Source organism: Saccopteryx leptura, chromosome 10 (genome assembly GCF_036850995.1).
Source record: "Saccopteryx leptura isolate mSacLep1 chromosome 10, mSacLep1_pri_phased_curated, whole genome shotgun sequence".
Taxonomy (NCBI): Eukaryota; Metazoa; Chordata; class Mammalia; order Chiroptera; family Emballonuridae; genus Saccopteryx; species Saccopteryx leptura.
This window is the reverse complement of record NC_089512.1, coordinates 46212062-46232432: the sequence shown is the minus strand read 5'-3', so window position 1 is coordinate 46232432 and position 20371 is coordinate 46212062. Positions and strand designations below refer to the sequence as shown.

Sequence of the window (20371 nt, the reverse complement as noted above, 5' to 3'; positions counted from 1 at the left end):
ATTTTTTAAATGGTGACATAAAACTCCGTCCTGTGGATACATGCCATCATAGATCAATAATCAGTGCCCGACAGATGGTTTCCAGCCTCTGCAGCTACTGAGCTGGGCCAGAACTCTACCCCTACATCTGTCTTTAGGCGGATGTGCACAAAGAAAAACTTCAGGATAAAGGGCTCATTTGGATGGCTACAGACACATTGCCCTGCCAACCAACACACCCTCTAAGGCCAATCCGATTCCTTTAAAAGTTGAAAAGCTAAAACCCCCACCCATCTGTTCTGTTCTTTCATCTGGGAGAGGCTTTTGGGAAGGAATGTTTCCTCAGCCTTCCTACAAGACAAGTCCAAGCACTTACTCCTCCGGGATGCATCACAGGAGGCTCAAGGGATACAAACAAGGAGCAGCCCCCTTTCATGTGCTGAAAGGGGCAGGAGAAATGACTCTTTGTTGCCAGGGACTCAGGGAAAAGATGACCAAGAAACTCTTGAAAGGGGCCCAAATACAAGGGGCTGATGTTTTAACCTCTCTTTGACAGCGTCAGGTAAATGGGTTTTGAATTAAATTGCTACTGAATTAAAGCAAACCTGCAGCTCAAGCGTTGGCTTCAAAGGGAATTTAAAAACAAAGGTTCGTTCTTTTTTTTTCTGAAGTGGGGAAATTACAGACAGGAAGACCCAGTGCCACTGTGAGTCAGGGCCAAGACTTGCACAAGCCCCTCATTTCCAAGTTCCCTGCATTTCCGGAGAACATACTCCCTCACCCCCACTCCACCGGCCTCTTCAGACCTGCCTCATTTAACAGCTATGTGACTGACTTCCCCAAGCCTCAGTTTCTCCCCCTGCAAAATGGGAGGGTCCTGCCTACTCAGCAGGGATGCTGAGACAGATGTGAAGTCATTAGAGTGAAGTTGCAACTGCATGATTAACTTTAACCCACGTCAGGGGGCTGGGATGGCTGAGCTCCTGGGAGAGGGGTTCCAGCTCTCTTCCTGTGATGTTTGTTCACAGCTGTCACCTGCAGGTAGGCCAGACACCTACAGGCATCTGTCCCTGCTCCATCTCACCAAGAAACACTCAGCAGTGCAATGGCTCCTCAGCCAGACAATGCCCCGCCAAGTGCTAGAAATCTGGGGAGAGTGTTTCCTGTAATGAGCAAGGGTGCAGCTCCTACAGCAGCGAGAGGTCCTGCTTTACACTGACTACGGGTCTCTACTTCCAGATGAGGGAGCTATTTGGGGGTAACTCAAAGGTACAAATAGGGTGACAAACTAGCAGACCTGGGAACAAGCTGTGGCTCCACTCGCTCACCGGCTGTGTGGCCTCAGCCGGAGGAGTCCCCATCTCTCTAAACCTCAGTTTTCCAGGCATCGGGACATTGTGCAGATTAAGGAGCTAATGCAGGAAAAAGCCAGGTTGGGTGGGAGGAGGGGGAGAGGAGTTAAGTGTTTAAATGGGAACAGAATTTCAGTTTCGGGGAGATGAAAATTCTGGAGGTGGATGGTGGTGATGGATGCAAAACAATGTGGATATACTTTTTTTTTTTTTTACAGGGACAGAGAGAGAGTCAGAGAGAGGGATAGACAGGGACAGACAGACAGGAATGGAGAGAGATGAGAAGCATCAATCATCAGTTTTTCGTTGCAACACCTTAGTTGTTCATTGATTGCTTTCTCATATGTGCCTTGACCGCGGGCCTTCAGCAGACTGAGTAACCCCTTGCTCGAGCCAGCAACCTTGGGTTCAAGCTGGTGGGCTTTTTGCTCTAACCAGATGAGCCCGCGCTCAAGCTGGCGACCTCGGGGTCTCGAACCTGGGTCCTCCGCATCCCAGTCCGACGCTCTATCCACTGTACCACCGCCTGGTCAGGCAATGTGGATATACTTAATGCCACTGAACTGCACACTTAAAAATGGCTAAGGGGGTGTAATGGGGGACATGGAGGTGGGGGTGAGGGTGTTGAATTCATGTTAACACACTTGAATCCATGTTAACACAATAAATTAAAATTAATAAAAATTTTTTTAAAATGGCAAAGATGGGCAATCTTATGTTCTGTGTATTTTACCACATATACACATAAAAGCCTAGCATGAAGCCTGGCCCATGTAAACACCTCTAGTGGCACTGCTCCAAAAACCTTCCCTCATGTCCCCAAGTTCACACAGCACATAGTGCCAAGGAGGGATCCCAACCTATGCCACTGGATGCGAGACACCGTGCCCACCCAGCTCTCCACGTATAATTCTACCATGTCCCTTGTTGGTATATCAAAGGCAGGTCGTTTGAGCTCTGAGCAGACTTCCATGCTCTGAAGTGAAAAGAGAACTGTTCCCTCTGAGGCTGGCTTTAGGAGCTCCCTGATTCCCTAAGTGCCTGGGCCACTGAGGGAGCAAGCTCAGAGGGGCACATCCCCAGCTGTCCCCACTTGCCTCCCAGGGAGAAAAACCTAACGAATAAAACCACCTCCGCTTGCTCAGGAAGTAGGTTCCGCAGCCCAAGAGGCCTATTTGGGGCTTCATCATTTATTAACTTCTCTCTGTTTTTGTTTTTTGCTTTCAATTAGAGGTCTGGAAGAAGTTAGAACAGCCCTTTGCTTGGTGCCTCCGAAGGCCAAACTCATTAACTAGGGATGATTAATGGAGTCCTGCTGTGTACACAGCTTAAGCCCATCAACAACTGGGAAAGCACTTTGTTTTTATCCCCCAAATATTTTCATTCTGTCTTCTCTGCTAATCCTGCTCCACTTTGTCAAATACTTCGCTCTGCTCCTGACCTTGCTGGTGGACCACCCCCTCTGCTCTGCCTAACCTTCTAAGACTTGCCTCCTTGCTGGTCCTGAGTTCCTAGGGATCTGCCCTAGGCACTGGCTTTGCAGCTGCTGCCCTCAGGGTGCGTGGCAGAGCAGTCTTCTGAACTGGCCACAGGCCCCCACCTTTCACTGGGTCTCAGATGACCAACAGTTTTCTATGAGGCAGCCAGACCCCAGACCATCACACATGAGGCTGCAAAATGCCTGCTTTCAGTGACTGACCTCAGATGCTGGCCCCTAGATGACAGACACCACATGCAAGGCTCTAACTAGCCTGGGCACGGGACCAGCCTGCCCTGCACACGATAACTCCCACTTCCGGAATCATGCCTGTACTCAAACTGTTGTCTTGGGAAGACCCCAATGAAAATACACATACAGTATCTCCAGGGACAGGTGACTTAGAGCTCGCACTATTCATCCTCCGAGCACCTCTGACTGCTCTGTACTAGGCACTGTACCAGGTGCTTCATGCATGCAATGGAGATATAATCGTACCCATTTACCAGATGAGGAAACTGAGGCTCAGAGGGGAAAGGAAACGTGACCAACATCACACAGCAGCTTGGGGGGCTTAGCACTGTTTGTTACTCCAAAGTCAGATGCAGCCCCTGGCTGGTTGAGCTCTAGAGGGAGGCCCGAGCCCTGGAGGGGAGATGCTGGTCCCTCTTCCCCTAACTGTCATGTGCCATGTCACTCCTGGGCCCCTGCCCAGCCACCCACGGGGGAGTGCACCATTTCTGTTTCGGCCTTGCCCTTTCGTTTCCCACCTATGGCTTTGTTTTAACCACACCCCTCAGTTGTCCATTTCCCCTTGATGATGTCAAAGACCTGAGCGTTGAGGCAGATGTCCCTGAGGCCTGTCCCACTCCCGTGGTCCCAGAGGAACCTTGCTAGCTGAAACTGTTGCAAGTCTCCCATGAGGGCTGGACGGGCAGAACCACCTCACAGCACAAAGGAAGCTCTTCCAGAACCAGGCCCTCCCTGGGCCGCCCCGCCCTGGGCTGAGCCCCGCCCTGGGCCGAACCCTCCGTCTGCACCTACCTGGCTATCCAGTCCAAGCAAGAGAAGCATAATAAAAAAAAGAATGGACCAAAATGTGGGCAGCGGCATCATTGTCACAGCTTTTGGGTAGGCAATGAAGGCCAGGCCAGGACCTAAAGGGAAGAGAAGACGGGAAGGGACAGAGGGGAGAGACGCATCAGCGGCCGAGCACCAGGAGCACCGGAGCTCATACACAGACACCTGCGCCTAAGGCGGGTCTCCCAACCCAAGATGCAGGGAGGAGCCAGGCCTGGACGCCTGCATAGGGAAAGACACCATTGTTGGGTGGGACGCACAGGGGCTCAGGCAGGGCCCCGTTTTAGCATCTGTCTCCTAAGCAGCAGCACAAGTAGCCTCCTCACACACCAGAATCCGGACAGACCCTGGTTACTGGGCTGGGAACTGGGACTGCTGAGCCTGGACTCGGCCGACTTGGAAAGGAAGCACCCTCAGCCCTCAGACCAGAGCAGCCGTGCCAACATTTGCTGGAAGGAAACTAGGGGGAAAGGTCTGGTTATGTGACTGCTAAATCCCTGTTTGCAAAGAAAAGGTTCCTCCTGAAACACTGCATGAGTGGGAAAGACAGGAGAAGGAACAGAGGACCGTGTCCCGCAGGGCAAGTATCTCCTCAGGCGTGCCTCTGCGCCTTCACCCACGCAACGTCGGGGCCGAGCCCAAAGCTGAGGGAGGAGTGTGTGGGGTCAGCCACCGGGCCAGGGGGACCCCGGGCCTCACTCAGGTGCTCATGCCACAGTCTCCTTCATCTACTCTTTATACTACCACACGCCCACTCAGGGCCTCAGTTTCCCCACCTGAGAAGTAAAGGGCAGGTTACCATACCATAAATGACTCCCACGGAGCCTTTTTGTGTTCAGATTCTCAGATGCTGACACCACCTCCCTAGGAAAGGGCTTCTGTTTTCTAAAAAGGGGACACTGACAGAATCTGGTGACAGGGCTTGGGAGACAGGAACCCCATCAGCTCAGGGGGCGCCTTTCTGATCAGACCCATTCTAAAGACATGGAGAAATGTCTCCCATCTCTAGTCGACCTGAGAGAAGATGCCAGGGGGCAGACAGAAGTGTAACTGAGACCCGTGGGTCCAAGACACAGGAGGCCTAAATGGCCTGAGCTAAAAAAAAATAATAAAACCCACAACTTAAAAAAAAAAAGAAAAAAAATGAAGAAATGCAAAACAAAACAGCCTGGAGGCAGGATATTTAAAGCAGATACCAGAACCAAATGACCAGTAAAAAAAAATGAGGGTCGAGGGAACCTTTGAAATAAATTGGAGCCAGAAACCACGCGGCACAGCATTAAACACAAATGTGGCAGTCAAGGGCGAGTCCTTTCATAATCCAGAGTCCACTCAACCTGGTGACAAACCCACCATGACCAAGCATCCTCAGGTGGCTAGAGAACTAGCCCCTAAGAAGTGGTGGAAGGAGTGCTCGCTCTAACTCTGAAGCCCAAGTGGGACTCGGAAGCCACGCTTCCACCAAGGCTAGGGCCCTGGTCCCCCAACACGTCAGCTCCGCGTGAGGAGTCAAGTCCAGCCGACTTTGAGACAGATGTAAAATGGGTGCCCTAGCCTCCCCCCCCAGGAGGGGCCTGTGAAGGTTCTCAATGCACTCGTTTCTGTATTTCAGTTTTGCCTTTCTCAAGCCAGCCTCTGGGAGAGGGTCTGAGCGCCTCTCTCTCGAAGCGCACGGTGCCTCTAGAGAAGCCCTGTGAAATAATGCAGCCGCTCGAGCATTCTGCATGCCTCTCTGTTAGCGGAGACTGCACTTCTCTACATTTCATTTGCACTCCGTTCAGCTAAATAATATGTTGTTCAAATGTACTTGGCTCAATCTGGTGCTTGTTAAAAGCTTATTAGAGAAATAATCACCCTTGATGTGTCGGTTATTCAGACATCACCATGGGGAATAAACGCCAAGATCTTTGAAGTGGATGGGGAGGAAGAAAACAACTTAGGTTGACAATGTATACATACATACACATAAAAATACCTAGCTGTCCACAGAGAACTGTCTTACATATTGATACATTATCTCCCACCAGCAAGTTCACTTCCACGCTCCTGGCGATTCCCAATCAGACGCAGTTTACAAGCCCTCCACTGAAAAAAAGCCATCTGCAAAGGTGTATACTGTCTCCCTTACACACTCTACCAACTCACAGATGGGTGTGGATATTTCTGGAATTAATTTCTGTGTCCTTAAGTCTCAGGCCTGCCTTTGGGGGTTTCTCAGGGCAGGAAAACTATGTCTGAAGGTCTGATTTGGAACTGGGGCCAGTGGAGAAATGCATGGGCCGAAGCACGAACCTGCCACCTTGTCCTGCACATTGTGGTGTGAGGACGGGGCCTGGCTGCATCTTTACATGTGAGGAGGAAAGCAGGACCAGGGGCTCAGAGAAGCAAGGGGAACCCAGACATCTTCTCACACAGGAACAGCCAGATGTTGCCAGGGTTGGGGGGGTTAGGTAGGAGGGGGGACACCCTCATGTCAGAGGAGCCCTGTCCTGGAGACCCAAGCTCTGTCCCTGACCAGCCCAAGTCTCTCAAGGCCGTTGGTCTTATCTGTGTAGACATCTGAATGTGCAATGCTGAGGTACCTGAGCCCCCAACTCTACGGTCCTATGGACAAGGCTGACTGACACCTTGGTGGAGACTCCAGCTGTGCCTGACCTTGGTCTGTGGTGGTCCCTGGAATCAGCTGCTCTCTTCAGGGCTTGAGGTGCCTCAGCCCAGGACCGCCACTTGCCTCCAAGAGGCCCCACAGAGGTCATGAAAAATTAGGTCAGGCAGAGGAGAGGGAGGTGTGTAAAGTAACAAAATCTCCCAGGCACCTTGATGGCCACCTTCCAAGTAAATTGGGCAGAACCAGGAAAGGGCAGAGAAGCCAGAAAGGTGGACTCTGAGGATCATGAGAGCCTAAGGTCCCCACTTCCACGGCTAAGCCATTGCAGTACTAAAGCTGCAGGTCCAGCACTCAGCGCATCATGACAAGTCTTAAAACTTAGGCACCCGAGATATGGTAGTTCTGAGACTCTAGGATTCTAGCAACTGAAGACCTTACAATCCTCAGACTCTGGAACTACCTTGCTGGAGCTCCAGGATCAGCCTAAGAGCCCAGGCATTGCAAAGTCCATGACTCTAAGACCCTTCACTTCCCAGTGTCCCAGGGAGGAGCACACTAGCACCAGGGCCCACATCCTGAGAGGGTGCCTGTGTACCCACATCCCACCCCCAAATCAGATCCACCACAATCCAAGAGGGTGGCCTGCCACATCTGATGCCTCACCCACCCCATGCCTACGGTGGTGCCTAACACAGAGTGGAGGCTCAATAAATCAATAAACATCAGTGGAATGAATGGATGGGTTTGCTTAGAGGGAGCGCGCTAGGAGCAAAGTGCAAAATACAGAAACCAAAGCTGAGAAGGTGGTGATGGAATGCCGATTGGTGGCTGACTTGGACCTGAGTTACAAAAGTTGTTTCTATCCGGAAACCAGGAGTTTACTGGGGAAGGATGGGGAGGGGGGAAGATCACATCCCAACTTAACCAAACCCATGTTTCTGCCGCCCCTTGGGCCAAATTGCAATGAAAGTGTTTAAAATTTAGTTTTTATACTCTGGTACTTGGGGGACATCTTGGTGGGGGGGGTCCATTTTGGAAACCAGGCTCGTCCCCCCCCCTCCAAAGCCCCTGGGGTCTGGCTTCATGCCTGCAGTACTCAGCTTAAACACTAGGTGGCAGTGCCCACCACCACTGCCACCGATACCACCATACCTGACTCAGCCACATCAGCAATGTCCACCCCTTGCTCTTGTGCCATGAAGCCCAGGATGGAAAAAATTGCGAAGCCAGACACAAAACTGGTACCACTGTTCAGGCATCCCAGCAGCATACAGTCCCTAAGTTACACATATGTCAGGGAGCAAGTTAATTCACAACACAAGGAAGCCACGCTCCCTACTTCTTCTCTTTTTTCTTTAAACATCATCATTTCTAAGGTCCACCAGGCCCGCCGGCACAACACTTGCCTGTACGAGTTGTACTTGTATTTGTTGTAGCTCCCCAGTGAGGTCATGGCCCCCAGGCAGATGGCATAGGAGAAGAATATCTGGGTCCCAGCATCAATCCATACCTATGGGGGTGTGGGGTGGCATGGAGAGAGAGGAGACCATTAGAGCTGGTCTCCTGTAGTAGGCAGTGTGGGTCCTTGGCCATCTGGCCACCGAGGACTGCCCCTCAAAATGTGCACATTCTCAATTGCAATTAGGTCGTGCTAAAATCCAAAGTGTCTTTCAAGACAACACTGAACTGAAAAGATCCCCTGAATTTGAAGAAACCCCACAGTCACTCAGCATCAGGGCTGAGAGGCTGGGTTTTTAAGCAGATGGAGCTGGATCCCAACCATGGAATCATTGTGGGCAAGTAAATATGACTCCCAAAGCCTATCTGTACATCTGTAAAATGGGCTCCATGGCCCTGCTGCATAGAGCTGTTTTGTAGGTTCAAAGAATAAAAGTTAATCTAGTGCCAGCGGGGGAAAAAAAAAAAAAAAATCTAGTGCCAGCGGTAGCCTGTAAGTCAAGGCTGCTGTCATTACAGTAATTGTTCTTGTTTGGGGACCCTGAGTGAGAATAGAAAAGAATCCCTAATGGTCAACTGAAAGCAAAGTTGCTCTCCAGAACCTTCATCAAGCAGGTCTCCTTTCGGCCACAAAGCCACCTTCCACACTGTCCTCTGATGCTGGCCATGCCCCCTCCCAACTACCTCCTACCTAGGAGGAGAAGAGAGTGGGAAGAAACCCAAAGCAGCAACCTGAAGGCTGAGGATCCTGGATACAGAAAGATCTTTAAACAGGCCCATAAAATCTCCCAGTTTTCTCACCCCTTTGTGGTCACGTGGCTGAGTGCCACGAAGTGGACATTCAGTACTGACCCCTCAGCTTTCAAGAGGTCACCAACTGTGAATGCCATCCCTGGCCAAGGAGGCCAGCATCTCTCCCACCCCCACGATGCAGCCCTTTCGGCTGGTGCCAGGTCCAGGGAGATCAGCTCGGAAAGTCTTCTCTCTTCCCTGACATAGTGCCTGGAGAGGACTATAATTGGCCTGACTCAGAAGCCCTTGACATGAAAACATAAAAACACAGCTGGAAAAGCCCATGAGCACTGCGAATGATCTGTCACCGCCCACTGGAAAAGCACCAGGGGGTGATGGTAGCTAGATTTGTGCACCCAAGAACCACAGCCCTGGGTAGGAGGGAGGACAGGCTGCCCCGCAGTACCTGTGGGTCTTCGAGGCGACTGATGTCAGGGTACAGATAGAACTTGATGCCTGCCCCTGCACCAGGCAGCGTCAGTCCACGCACCAGCAGCACCAGGAGCATAGCAAACGGGAAAGTGGCCGTGAAGTAGACAACCTGCAAGGGACAAGCCGGATTCAGGGGGGCCCGTGGCATCACCTGCTGCTGTTAAACTACAGCATCTTTTCTGAGGCAGGGGTCTATGACCAAGCTTGCCGTCTCACTTGCTGTGTGACCTTGGCCATGTAGCTTAACCTCACTGGGCCACAGCTGCCTCACCTATAACCAGAGTATAAGCAGGTACCTCATAAGTTTACTGAGATTCAATTTTTAAAAATCGTATATTTAGTAAATATTTATACTCGTAATAACGTTGGACAAGACAGAATACAAGTCCCTGGATCCCTGGAATTGACATTCTAGTGGGTAGAGATGAACAATGCAAAATAAGAGAGTAAACTATCAATTGTGTATGAAAAAGGCTTAGCCCAGTAGTTGGTACATGGCACTTAGTTCATATTAACTAACAGAACAACTATCAGTATGACTCACCGTTAAGAATCAGATAAGTGTGGGTTTAAATCCCAGCTCTATCCCCTCACTTGCAGTGTGGCCTTGGGCGTCATGTTTAACTTCTCTGTGCCTATTGCCTCAAGTGTAAAATGGAGATAAGGGAAATAAAAGGTGACCATCAAGAGGCAAGGCAAATATTTGCCTGATCAGGCGGTGGCACAGTGGATAGAGCGTCGGCCTGGGAAGCTTAGGACCCAGATTATAAAACCGAAGGTCACTGGCTTGAGCGTGGGATCATAGACATGACCCAAAGTTTGGGCCCATAGACATTGAGTCCAAAGTTGCTGGCTTGAAGCCCAAGGTCGCTGGCTTGAGCAAGGAGTCACTGGCTCAGTTGGAGCACCCCCAGTCAAGGCACATATGAGAAAGCAATCAATGAACTAAGGTGCCATAACTATGAATTAATGCTTCTCATCTGTCTCCTTTCCTGTCTCTCTGTATCGTTCTCTTAAAAAAAAAAACCCCAAAAAAACCCAGTGAGGCAAGTAGTCAACAGGATGATTGATTGATTGATGCTTTTAATGTAATCAAGAGAGTGCCTGCCTGGCACTTAGGTGGTCAAGACACAGGCCCTGCTGTTGACATTGTGATTTTGCAGGAAGCACAAGGAAACCTCTGGGAAGGAAATGAGGCCTCTACAGCCCCTCAGCCAGGAGGATGGGGAAGGTCTTCGACTTCCTTGGAGCTGTGGGAGGACCACAGCTTTCCCTGGGTCACAGAGCACATCTCAGACAGGCCAAGGTCAATGCAAGGTGTGGATCAGAGATGACCCAGGCTGGGCCTTTCCATCCCCAAGGGCCTGCCCTACTTTCTCTCCTTCTCCTGTCCTGAAAGCACTGGTCTCCAAATGTCCTATGGCCTCAGTTCTTGTGGATGGACTTCTCCATCTTTTCCTTTACAGTGAGAAGATTCCATGTACGGTTTATGCCTGGAAGGAGCTTGAAGGTGTGTGGCTGAATGGGTGGTGAAATTCTGACATTTCCAGCAGGGCACGGTTGAGCTAGGACTCCCCAGGCACAGGTCCACGTCATGCTCACCATGCCTCCCAAATCAGTAGCACTGCCGCCTGTTAACAGAGGGAACTGAGGCTTGGCAGGGCTCGGACTTTCCCAAGTCATCTGCAGAGAGCAGGATCTGCACCCAGAACACTCGGACTGGTTCAGAGCCCCTGAGAGGCCAGGAGACTAGGGAGGAACTGCCACAGAGCAAATGCACCCATTTTATAGGTGAGAAAACCAAGGCTGAGAACAGGACAAATGTGCCGTGGTGCCGAGGGAAGGAGGTGGTGCCAGGGTACTGCAGAGCACTGCTGGGGTCCAGGGAAGTCACGGACACCAACAGAAGGTGACAGAGCCCCAGACCTTGCCTGGTTGGCACAGAAACCCTTGATGAAGCCGAGTTCTCAGGCAGCCACCATCCCTCTGTGTGGAAACAACCAGAAAGGAGCTTTGGAAAAGGACAAAAAGGAAGCTCATAGGGTCTGACTCTGTTGCCTTCAGTCAATACCACCAACCAGCATTTATTGAGCACTCATTATATGCCTGCTGCTATTCCAAGTGCAGAAACTTCTATATGCAGTCGGTCCTGCTCTAACCCTTTGAGGTGGGTTATATTACTATTTCCAGGTTGAAGGCAAGGGGACTGAGGCCCAGAGAGAGTCCATTGCTCGCCCCCACAGATCACACAGCACTTGAGGGGCAGAGTGGGACACACCCCAGTGCAGACCTCTGGATGACAACATAGAGCAGTACAAAGTCCGGCAGGCAGTTTACTCAATCCTCCCACAGGCCAGAGGGAGGCTGGAGTCCCCGAGGCTCGGGGCTGGCTTACTGTGAGACCTTGAGCAAGTTACTGTCCCTCTCTGGGCTTCATTCTCCACCTGTGAGATGGTGCATGCTCAGACCAGACGAGTCCTGAGGTTCTCTCTGGGGGAGGGGGAGGGGCCAAGCGACCAGCATGGGGTTGCCTGGATGGCACACTTCATCCTCACTGCTGCCACTTCCCAGCTGGGCAGCTTGACCTCAGCCCCCAAGTGTAAGAGGAAAATTGTTGACCTCACTCAGCGCTTGACACATAGTGAGCCCTCAAGGAAGCTTAGCAGGGAGTGCTCCCCTGATGATCCCAAAAGGCAGGTGGGCCCTGCTCTGGCCTGTGCCACACTCTCCCTGGGTGTCTTTCTCCTCTGGGCCTCAGTTTCCCCAGCCATCCACACTTTCGTTTCCTCACTATTTCCCAAAGACAAGAAGACTGACGTAGGGGGTGGGAGCAGGGCAGGAAGCCCCAGAAGGGGTGAAAGAAGAAAACCGGCAAGCAGCTCCTCCCTTCCTGCGGACAGGCCCCCTGACCAGTCCCCACCTCTGGGCTGCAGTGGGCCCCGCCCGGGGCCACTGAACAATAGCTGCCGACAGCGGGCATCCCCAGAGGCAGCTACTTCAAAGCCGGCCGGACTCCACTGGACAGACAACCAGGCAGTGGCCAGAGAGCTTTGTGTCAGGGACACAGGACACCACCGGGGGATGGGGGGGGGGGGTGGCTTCCCTTGTTTTTCTGTATTTATTTTGTTGGCTAACTGTGTGTTAGGCACTATGCTAAAATCTTGTTGCGTGTTAACTCATTTAATCCTCACAACTGAAAAAGATCAGTGCTACTGTTAGCTGTATTTTCTAGTTGAGGAAACTGAGGCTCGGAGAGGTGACATAAGCTGTCTGGGCTTAGAGAACTAGAATTTGATCTACGCCAGCTAGTTTCAGGGTCCTGAATCTTGTATTGTGTTCCCCAAACTTGGACGAGGACAACCTCACCTGGTCACAGCCTCACCTCAGCCGCCTCTTGTTTTGCAGAATTCACCGCTCTGAGGACAAGCCCCTGAGAGCCACTCTCTCAACTTTTCCATGACTCCCCGGGGATGCTTGTGGGAGAGGCTGATGCCAACCACCGCCAGTGGGCCTCTGGCGGTGGCCCAGCAGGCCTTGCCACAGGACACGGTAGTTTTCCACTCTTGACGGCAAACCTCTGTGGCTCCTCTGAGCCCTCAATCCAAATGCCCTGTGGCCCAAATGCCCTGGAAACTTGCAAGGACAACTCTTCCTCATTCTCTGGTGACAGTGGGGAGAGGGTAGCCCGTGAGGCAGGAGGGAGCTGGGCTCATCTCCCACTGCCCCGAGCTGCCTCCAAGGTTAAGGCCTGGGCGGGTGGGGCCAGGTCAGTGCCCAGTACCTAAGCATGCCCGGAGGGTATGCACCCCATGTCTTGGGGTGGGGGGTGGACGGGCATTGCTTATTTGTTTTACACAACGAGAAAATGAGGATCAGAGAGGAAAAGGAATTTGCCTGCAACCATGCAGCTTGTGGGCAGCACAGCTGAGACCCAAAACCAGGTCTGGCTCTGACCGCCACCTCTACTTTATTTTAAGCCCTGGATGGAACAGCTGCCCTGGAGGCTAGCAACGGAGAGGCACAGCCTCAGGACACGTGTGCTGCGTCCCTCCTTCGAGTCCACAGGCCTGTACTTCCTGTGTGTAGGTCTGGACTTCTGTCACCTTCCTGCACCATGGTGGCCAGGGCTGAAAGCCAATGGGTAGTGGTGGATGGGTGGGCAGCTAGCCCCTGGAGCTTGAGCATAACTGTGTTTTTGCCTTGGCTACTTTGGGCTGGCCCAGACCCTGCTATTGTTCTGGGAACCACACCTGCCCTTCAGGGGCCTGGAGCCGCCTGAGGAGGCGATTGTCTCTAGGGTAGGCTAGGGAGACCTTAGGCAGGTCACGTCTTCAACTGGCCAGTTGCAGCCTGAAACTACTTTTTACTTTGACTCTATTCTCCTGCCCCCTCCTCTATTGTATCTCAAATGTTGCCCACAGTTCCCAGTAGACACTGGCCTCCTCCATCAGACCGGGGGCTCCTCAAAGGTCTGAGTCAGACATACCTCAGGGCCTTTGCTCTAGCTGTTCTCTCCCTGGAAATTTTTTCTCCTCCAGATATTTATATGGCTGACCCCTTCACTTCCTTCAGATCTTTGCCTTAAGTCCCCTTCTCGGTGAACCTTGCCTGGCCACCCTCTATTCCCTGTTCTCCTTTGCCACATTATTCTTTCTCATAGGTCTTGTCACCATCTTACTCCTATTACAGGGTGGGGCAAAAGTAGGTTTATAGTTGTTCCTATGTAAAATGCAATAATTAATAAATAACAATACAAGAATAAGCTCTGTTTCACATACTCACAACTGTAAACCTACTTTTGCCCCATCCTGTACTTTATACATTCCCCTTGTTACAACCAATGAATCTGTCTGCTCTTGGACCACAGGTATTTTTGCCTGTTTTGTTGACCCCTGCGTTTCCCCAAGCCCCATTCCTACAATAGTACCTGGCAGATCTAAAGGCTCACAGCATAGGAGTGCCTAAGTAAATGATCAGTGTCCAACACTGCTCGGGACCATGCTCCACAGAAACTTCCTGATAGGCTCACCTCTCTGTGGGGAATGGAGACAGGGAGAAAGGGATTGGTGCTTACTGCAGTCTATGCTAAGCACTGTGCTGGGTGCAGAATTCACCTCATTTTTACCCTCTCTACCACCCATTTTCTAGATGAGGAAACTGAGGCTCAGAGGTGAGGGGAATGCCTTGGACAAGTCACTTCACCTCTCCCAGCTCAGTTCCCTCATCACTGAAAGAGAGGAGGTGATGAAATGGGATTACACAGGTGGATGAGCTCACGGGAGCTGTGGAAACAAGTTGAGCTGCCTTCGTCCTGCCCCTCCTGGGGGACGCTGTTAGCTGCAGGTGTGCGGGTAGAGATTTCTGAAGCCTGGCCTGCTTCCTTTCCACACTGGGTTTTAGGGTCACAGGGTGATTCTTCCCTGAGAAACAGGCAGGGATCATTTGGTGGGGGTACAGGCCCCCACTCCAAAATCATTCTCAATCTGTCTCTGCAACCGTGGGGTCCCAGTTCATGCTCAGCTGGAGTCTGTTCAGATCCACGATTTTGCCTAAGGGGCTCTTCAGCCCAGAGAACATGGTCCTTAATTCTAACTTCCGGAGCAGCCAGGTTTGATCTTAAAGTTCCCCCCCATCAAGATGCAGATGCTGGGGGGAAATGATGGACGGACGTGTGAAGGCAGATCAAGCCAACACCCGCACTACGGCTTCGTGCCGTGGGTTCAGGTTCACACCTCGGACCACAGCAGACCCCTCTGCACTGACTGTCATTACAGTGACCATGGTATCAGGCAATCCTGGTTAGCAGGGAACTGTTCAGCTCTGTTCACACAGAACATTTTAGTTACAGGCTAACATTTTCATTATTGCCAATATATACTGCTCACAAAATTTAGGTGATATTTCAAAATGAATACGAAGCGATAAAACAGGGCTAGTCAACCTTTTTATTCCTACCGCCCACTTTTGTATCTCTGTTAGTAGTAAAATTTTCTAACCGCCCACCGGTTCCACAATAACGGTGATTTATAAAGTAGGGAAGTAACTTTACTTTATAAAATTTATAAAGCAGAGTTACAGCAAGTTAAAGCATTTAATAATAATTACTTACAAAGTACTTTATGTCGGATTTTCGCTAAGTTTGGCAGAATAAATCTTTATAAAACAACTTACTATAGTTAAATCTATCTTTTTATTTATACTTTGGTTGCTCAGCTACCGCCCACCATGAAAGCTGGAACGCCCACTAACAGGCAGTAGAGACCAGGTTGACTACCACTGCGATTAAATATCCCCTAATTTCATGAGCAGTGTACAATATACCTGGTCTTATTTATGAGCTAACATTTTAATTATCCACTACCACCTTTGTTAATAGCTAACATCCTAGTCATCACATAACATATTAACCAGTAGCAAATATTTTAGTTACAGCTAACATTTTGGTTACCAACTAACATCTGAGTAATGAGTGAATGACCTAATCATCAGTGAAAGTTTTCCTTAATAAGAAATCTTAGTTACTAGCTGAAATATTAGTGGTAAAATAATCCAGTTAATTTGACTCAGCAGCAAAAATCCAAGTCAGTGCTTCTCAAACTTCAATGTGCGTTTGGATTATCTTGGGCTACTGTGCAAATGCAGACTCTTACTTTGTTGGTCCAGGGCAGGCTGACAGGGTCTGCATGCCTAACAACTCCCAGAGGGTACTGACGCTGCTAGTCAGGGAGCTTTGCAAAGCAAGGAAGGGTCCATGTTGCCCGTTAAGAGCTGACAATTAACAATGGAACTGAGAAAGATCTCATTACCAGCTAACTTATCGGTGACAACCTCAACATTGGTTATCTACTAACCTCTGCTCTACTGCCAACACCTTGATAGGAAATCCAGTGGGGTAGGGACACTTGCACAGGCTCCAGAGAGAGCTGACTATTCAATTGTCAGGAATTTTGTGAGCTGGTTGTTGAACCATCGATAACTTGAAATCAGACAAGATGGGAGTCTTTATACTGTAAAATGAGGAAATGCTGCAAACCAGGGCTGTGTTTGTTTTTCAAGGACTGGTTTATCAGCCTGCACCCCCTCCTAGGTTGGGGCCAGTTTTGTGCAGGATAGCCTGCGGGCTCAGGTGGTACCCCTCTGGCGAGGGCCAATCTCCATGAGGCCAAGGAGGGATAGAAGCACAACTCACTTTCCCCGTGGACTTGACGCCCTTCCAGATGCAGAAGAAACAGACCAACCAGACGAAGAGAAGGCAGAGAGCAAGGTCCCACTTCAGTGGACCGGGGCTGTCGATTCCAGAAGACAAGCTCAGCACGTTGCGCCTTGAAGCAAACAGAGCCACAAGTCAGTCAGGCCAAGGTCTGGACTCCAACAAGCTGGGGATCAAATCCTAGATCATGTACTGCATATGCACAGGTCACCTGTCCTCTCCAGGCCCTGGAATCCCCGCTGGTGTCAGGAAACAGTTATTACCCTTGTCATAGAGTTGTGGGGAAGTCAACCAGAGGATGAATTCAGACTCCTAACGTAGGTGAACCTGGCTTTAACCCAGCGTGGCCTTGGGCAGTTAAGTAAACCCCCAAGCCTCAGTTTCCTCATCTGTAAAATGGGTATTGATCCTGTGTGATTCTCAGCAGACCCTTCTGCACTGGGTTCAAACCAAGCTCTACTGTATAATCACTGACTTTGGTGGTTACACAACCTCCCAGACCTCAGTCTCATCTATAAAATGGGAACAACTAGCATCCCCCAACATGCTATTCCATGCCTCTTTTATTTTTCCACCCGTTTCTTACCTGGATTTCTCACTAAAATGTAAGCTTCAAGGGGATGAGGTATTCTAGCTGTGGCTATAGAACTCCCATGCACCTCCTTACATGGACTGTTGTCAGAAAACCCACATAAAGCACTAACTCCGGGGACAGGGGCTGCAGCCAGCCACCGAGAACCCTAGCAGCTGTCACTGTCATGATGCTGAGAGTCCTGGAGAACCCTCGCAGCTGCCACTATCGTGATGCTGAGAGTCCTGGAGAACCCTAGCAGCTGTCACTGTCATGATGCTGAGAGTCCTGGAGCAGCTCCTAGCACCTAAGCAGTGCTGGTTCGCCCCCCTTCCCTTCCAGGATTGTGAAGGTCTCGAAAGGAGTCAGACCAGTGGTCCCCAACCCCCGGGCCGCAGACCGGTACCAGTCTGTGGGCCATTTGGTACCGGTCCACAGAGAAAGAATAAATAACTTACATTATTTCCGTTTTATTTATATTTAAGTCTGAACAATGTTTTATTTTTTTTAAATGACCAGATTCCCTCTGTTACATCCGTCTAAGACTCACTCTTGACGCTTGTCTCGGTCACGTGATACATTTATCCGTCCCACCCTAATGGCCGGTCCATGAAAATATTTTCTGACATTAAACTGGTCTGTGGCCCAAAAAGGTTGGGGACCACTGAGATAGACCATTTGAAGGACAATTAGCACAGGGCACGTGGCACAGCCTGAGTCTTTGCAGTCCAAGAACCCTGCTGACGCACACAAGCAGCTACTCACAGATACAACCCTAACGGGCAGATGCCATCTGAAACCAGGGCAGGGCAGCACAGGGTGCTGATGGCTGAGAAGACCATGCAACTTAATACCCAGAAACGTCCCCACTGTCCCAGAGCTCTCACAGCTGCAGTACTGACCAGGAGCAGCCACACCAAACAAAGGGACATTGGCCCTGTCCACCAGTCCACTAGTCACCTGCCCACCAAATCTCTAGGCCACAAGCCCTGGGAGACAGTGCTCACGCTCTTCGGGAGAAGCTGGGTTGCTTCTAACAAACTCAGCTCCCTATCTGAGGGCCACACTCTCGAGCAGGAGGCAGGGGAGTGTGACTCTGTGCTTCGGTTTCCTCATCTGTAAAATGTGAGCAGCTCCTGCCCAAGATGCCAATGGGAACGCCTTCCGGGCCGTCCCGGCTCTCAGCCATTCGTGAGACGTTCCCTGTGGTTGGGATCGGGGACACTTTTTCTTTGCTTCTTTTTTTCCCCAGAGAAGCTTCAACACGAAGACCCTGAATAAATTCAAAATCCCTACTCCACTGGCATTCAAGCAAGGCCTTTCTCTGCTGTGCTCCCAGCATCTCGGATAGCACGTGGCACACAGCAAGGCCTCAGTAAGTACGTTTTGAGCGAATAAAAGTACGTAACTGGGTGAACGGAAAGTTTGCATGTCCACTAGCAAACCTTAAAAAAGGGCAGCTTAGTCCTGGCCGGTTGGCTCAGTGGTAGAGCGTCGGCCTGGCGTGTGGGAGTCCTGGGTTCGATTCCCAGCCAGGGCACACAGGAGAAGTGCCCATCTGCTTCTCCACCCCTCCCCGCCTCTCCTTCCTCTCTGTCTCTCTCTTCCCCTCCCGCAGCCAAGGCTCCATTGGAGCAAAGTTGGCTCAGGCGCTGAGGATGGCTCTGTGGCCTCTGCCTCAGGCGCTGGGGTGGCTCTGGTTACAACAAAGCAACGCCCCAGATGGAAGGAGCATCGCCCCCTGGTGGGTGTGGTGGGTGGATCCCGGTTGGGCGCATGCGGGAGTCTGTCTGACTGCCTCCCATTTCCAACTTCAAGAAAAAAAAAAAAAAGGGAGCAGCTTAGTTTCCTTTGTTTCTTGCTGGTCACCCCAACATCAGTGGGCTTCCCACTGGCACATGGGATGGTGTGTGCACACAGTAACACTAACAAGGCCTTTTCAATTCATCTCATCTGATCCAATGACTAGAGGTCCTATGTCCCCTTTTACAGATGGGGAAAATGAGGCTTGGAGGATCCAACTGCCTATGAACACAAAGAGCAGGGGACAGAGCTGCCACCCTATACCCAGGCCATCTGACTTTGAAAGCTGAACTCCACCTAACTGCCCCTCTGATTCACAGAGAAAACAGAACCTAAACTTTAAAAAGAAATCTCTCCAGGTCCTGCTAAGGGCCGGGGTCACCTGGAATTGCGGGGCTGGTGTAGACAGACATCCCTATAAGGCAGGGCTGGCGGCCAGCTGCATCCCAGCTGGGTCCCTGCCAAGCACATGGACCTAGCGTCTGCAGCAGCTTTAGAACAAAAAAGCCTTCCCCGTGCAGCCTCCAGAGCTCGTGCCCTCAATGAAGACCAGGGCATGCTGGGCAGTGGCCCAAGACTTCCTGGTGAACGGGCAGTGTCAGGGAGAGCACTTTCTACCTCCATACTGCTGCTCCCTCTCCAACGCCAAGCACACTGTCCTCATGCTTCCCTCTGCTCCACAGATGTCTAACTGTAGCATCGCTGGCTGCCTTCTCTGGATGTCACCCTCAGGTGACAAGTCTGGCTTGCCTACCAGACTCTAAACATCCCAAGGACAAGAATCTCACAGGCACACAGTAGGTGCTCAGCTAATGCTGAGGTGCCCAGTCATCAAACAGCCTTTTCTTTTCTCTTTAGCAGCAGGGTGGCCAAGAAGTTTGAAACTCCGGAGCGGGGATTCTGACTGCACCAAGCCCACAGTTAGTTTACTGACACCTTTCTGCCTTCTCCCAACACCGTTCTGGGGCAACCAGGGGTGCCCACTATGAATGGGAGGCTGCCACATCGGCTTGTTCTAAACAACTGATCAGTTAGGCAGGCTTCAACAAGGAACCTGAGTCACAACCTGCTTTTTCCCTTGCTGGTGGCAATCTCCTCGTAGGATCTCATGGCGCCTCCAGTGACATTGTAAGGCATGTTTTCTTTGACCCAGCAATTTCATTTCCAACATGCCCCCCCCCCATAGTTATTGTTGCACCTGTGGCCAAAGGCAGTGCTGTAAGAGCATAAAATTGGAAACCACCCAAATGGCCATCAATAGGGGCAGGGCAGGGACAAAGACACACAGTGGAATGCTAGGCAGCCCACGAGACAGCGGGAAAACTCCCTGGGTACTGATAAGGAGCTCCATCCTGGAGATAAATACATGAACAAAGCAAGGTGAGGAACAGCGCCCACGGCATGCTCCCTATTGTGTAGAAAGGGATGAATGCACATTGTGCTTGAACACGCACAGACTATTTCTGGCAGGGCATACAAGGCACTGGTTGTGTCACTGCTGGTGGGAGGGGAATCACTTGGCATTAAATATATTTTTCATTATTTGAGTGTTTTTAATGTGCACATACCTGCTTTATACAAATTATTTTAAATTCTAGGAAATGTTTGT

The 20371-nt window shown here is 50.8% G+C and overlaps 1 protein-coding gene across 1 annotated transcript in view; it reads right to left on the bottom strand.

The window, feature by feature from the left end:
* Positions 1–20371, bottom strand: part of SLC6A6 (solute carrier family 6 member 6) — an 87674-nt gene that overhangs the window by 12604 nt on the left and 54699 nt on the right. The window contains exons 5-9 of the mRNA XM_066351191.1: positions 16368–16500; positions 9153–9287; positions 7903–8006; positions 7649–7773; positions 3853–3965 (exon numbers count right to left, since the gene is read on the bottom strand). Coding sequence (XP_066207288.1) covers positions 3853–3965; positions 7649–7773; positions 7903–8006; positions 9153–9287; positions 16368–16500 — 610 coding nt within the window. The remainder of the gene's footprint in view (positions 1–3852; positions 3966–7648; positions 7774–7902; positions 8007–9152; positions 9288–16367; positions 16501–20371) is intronic.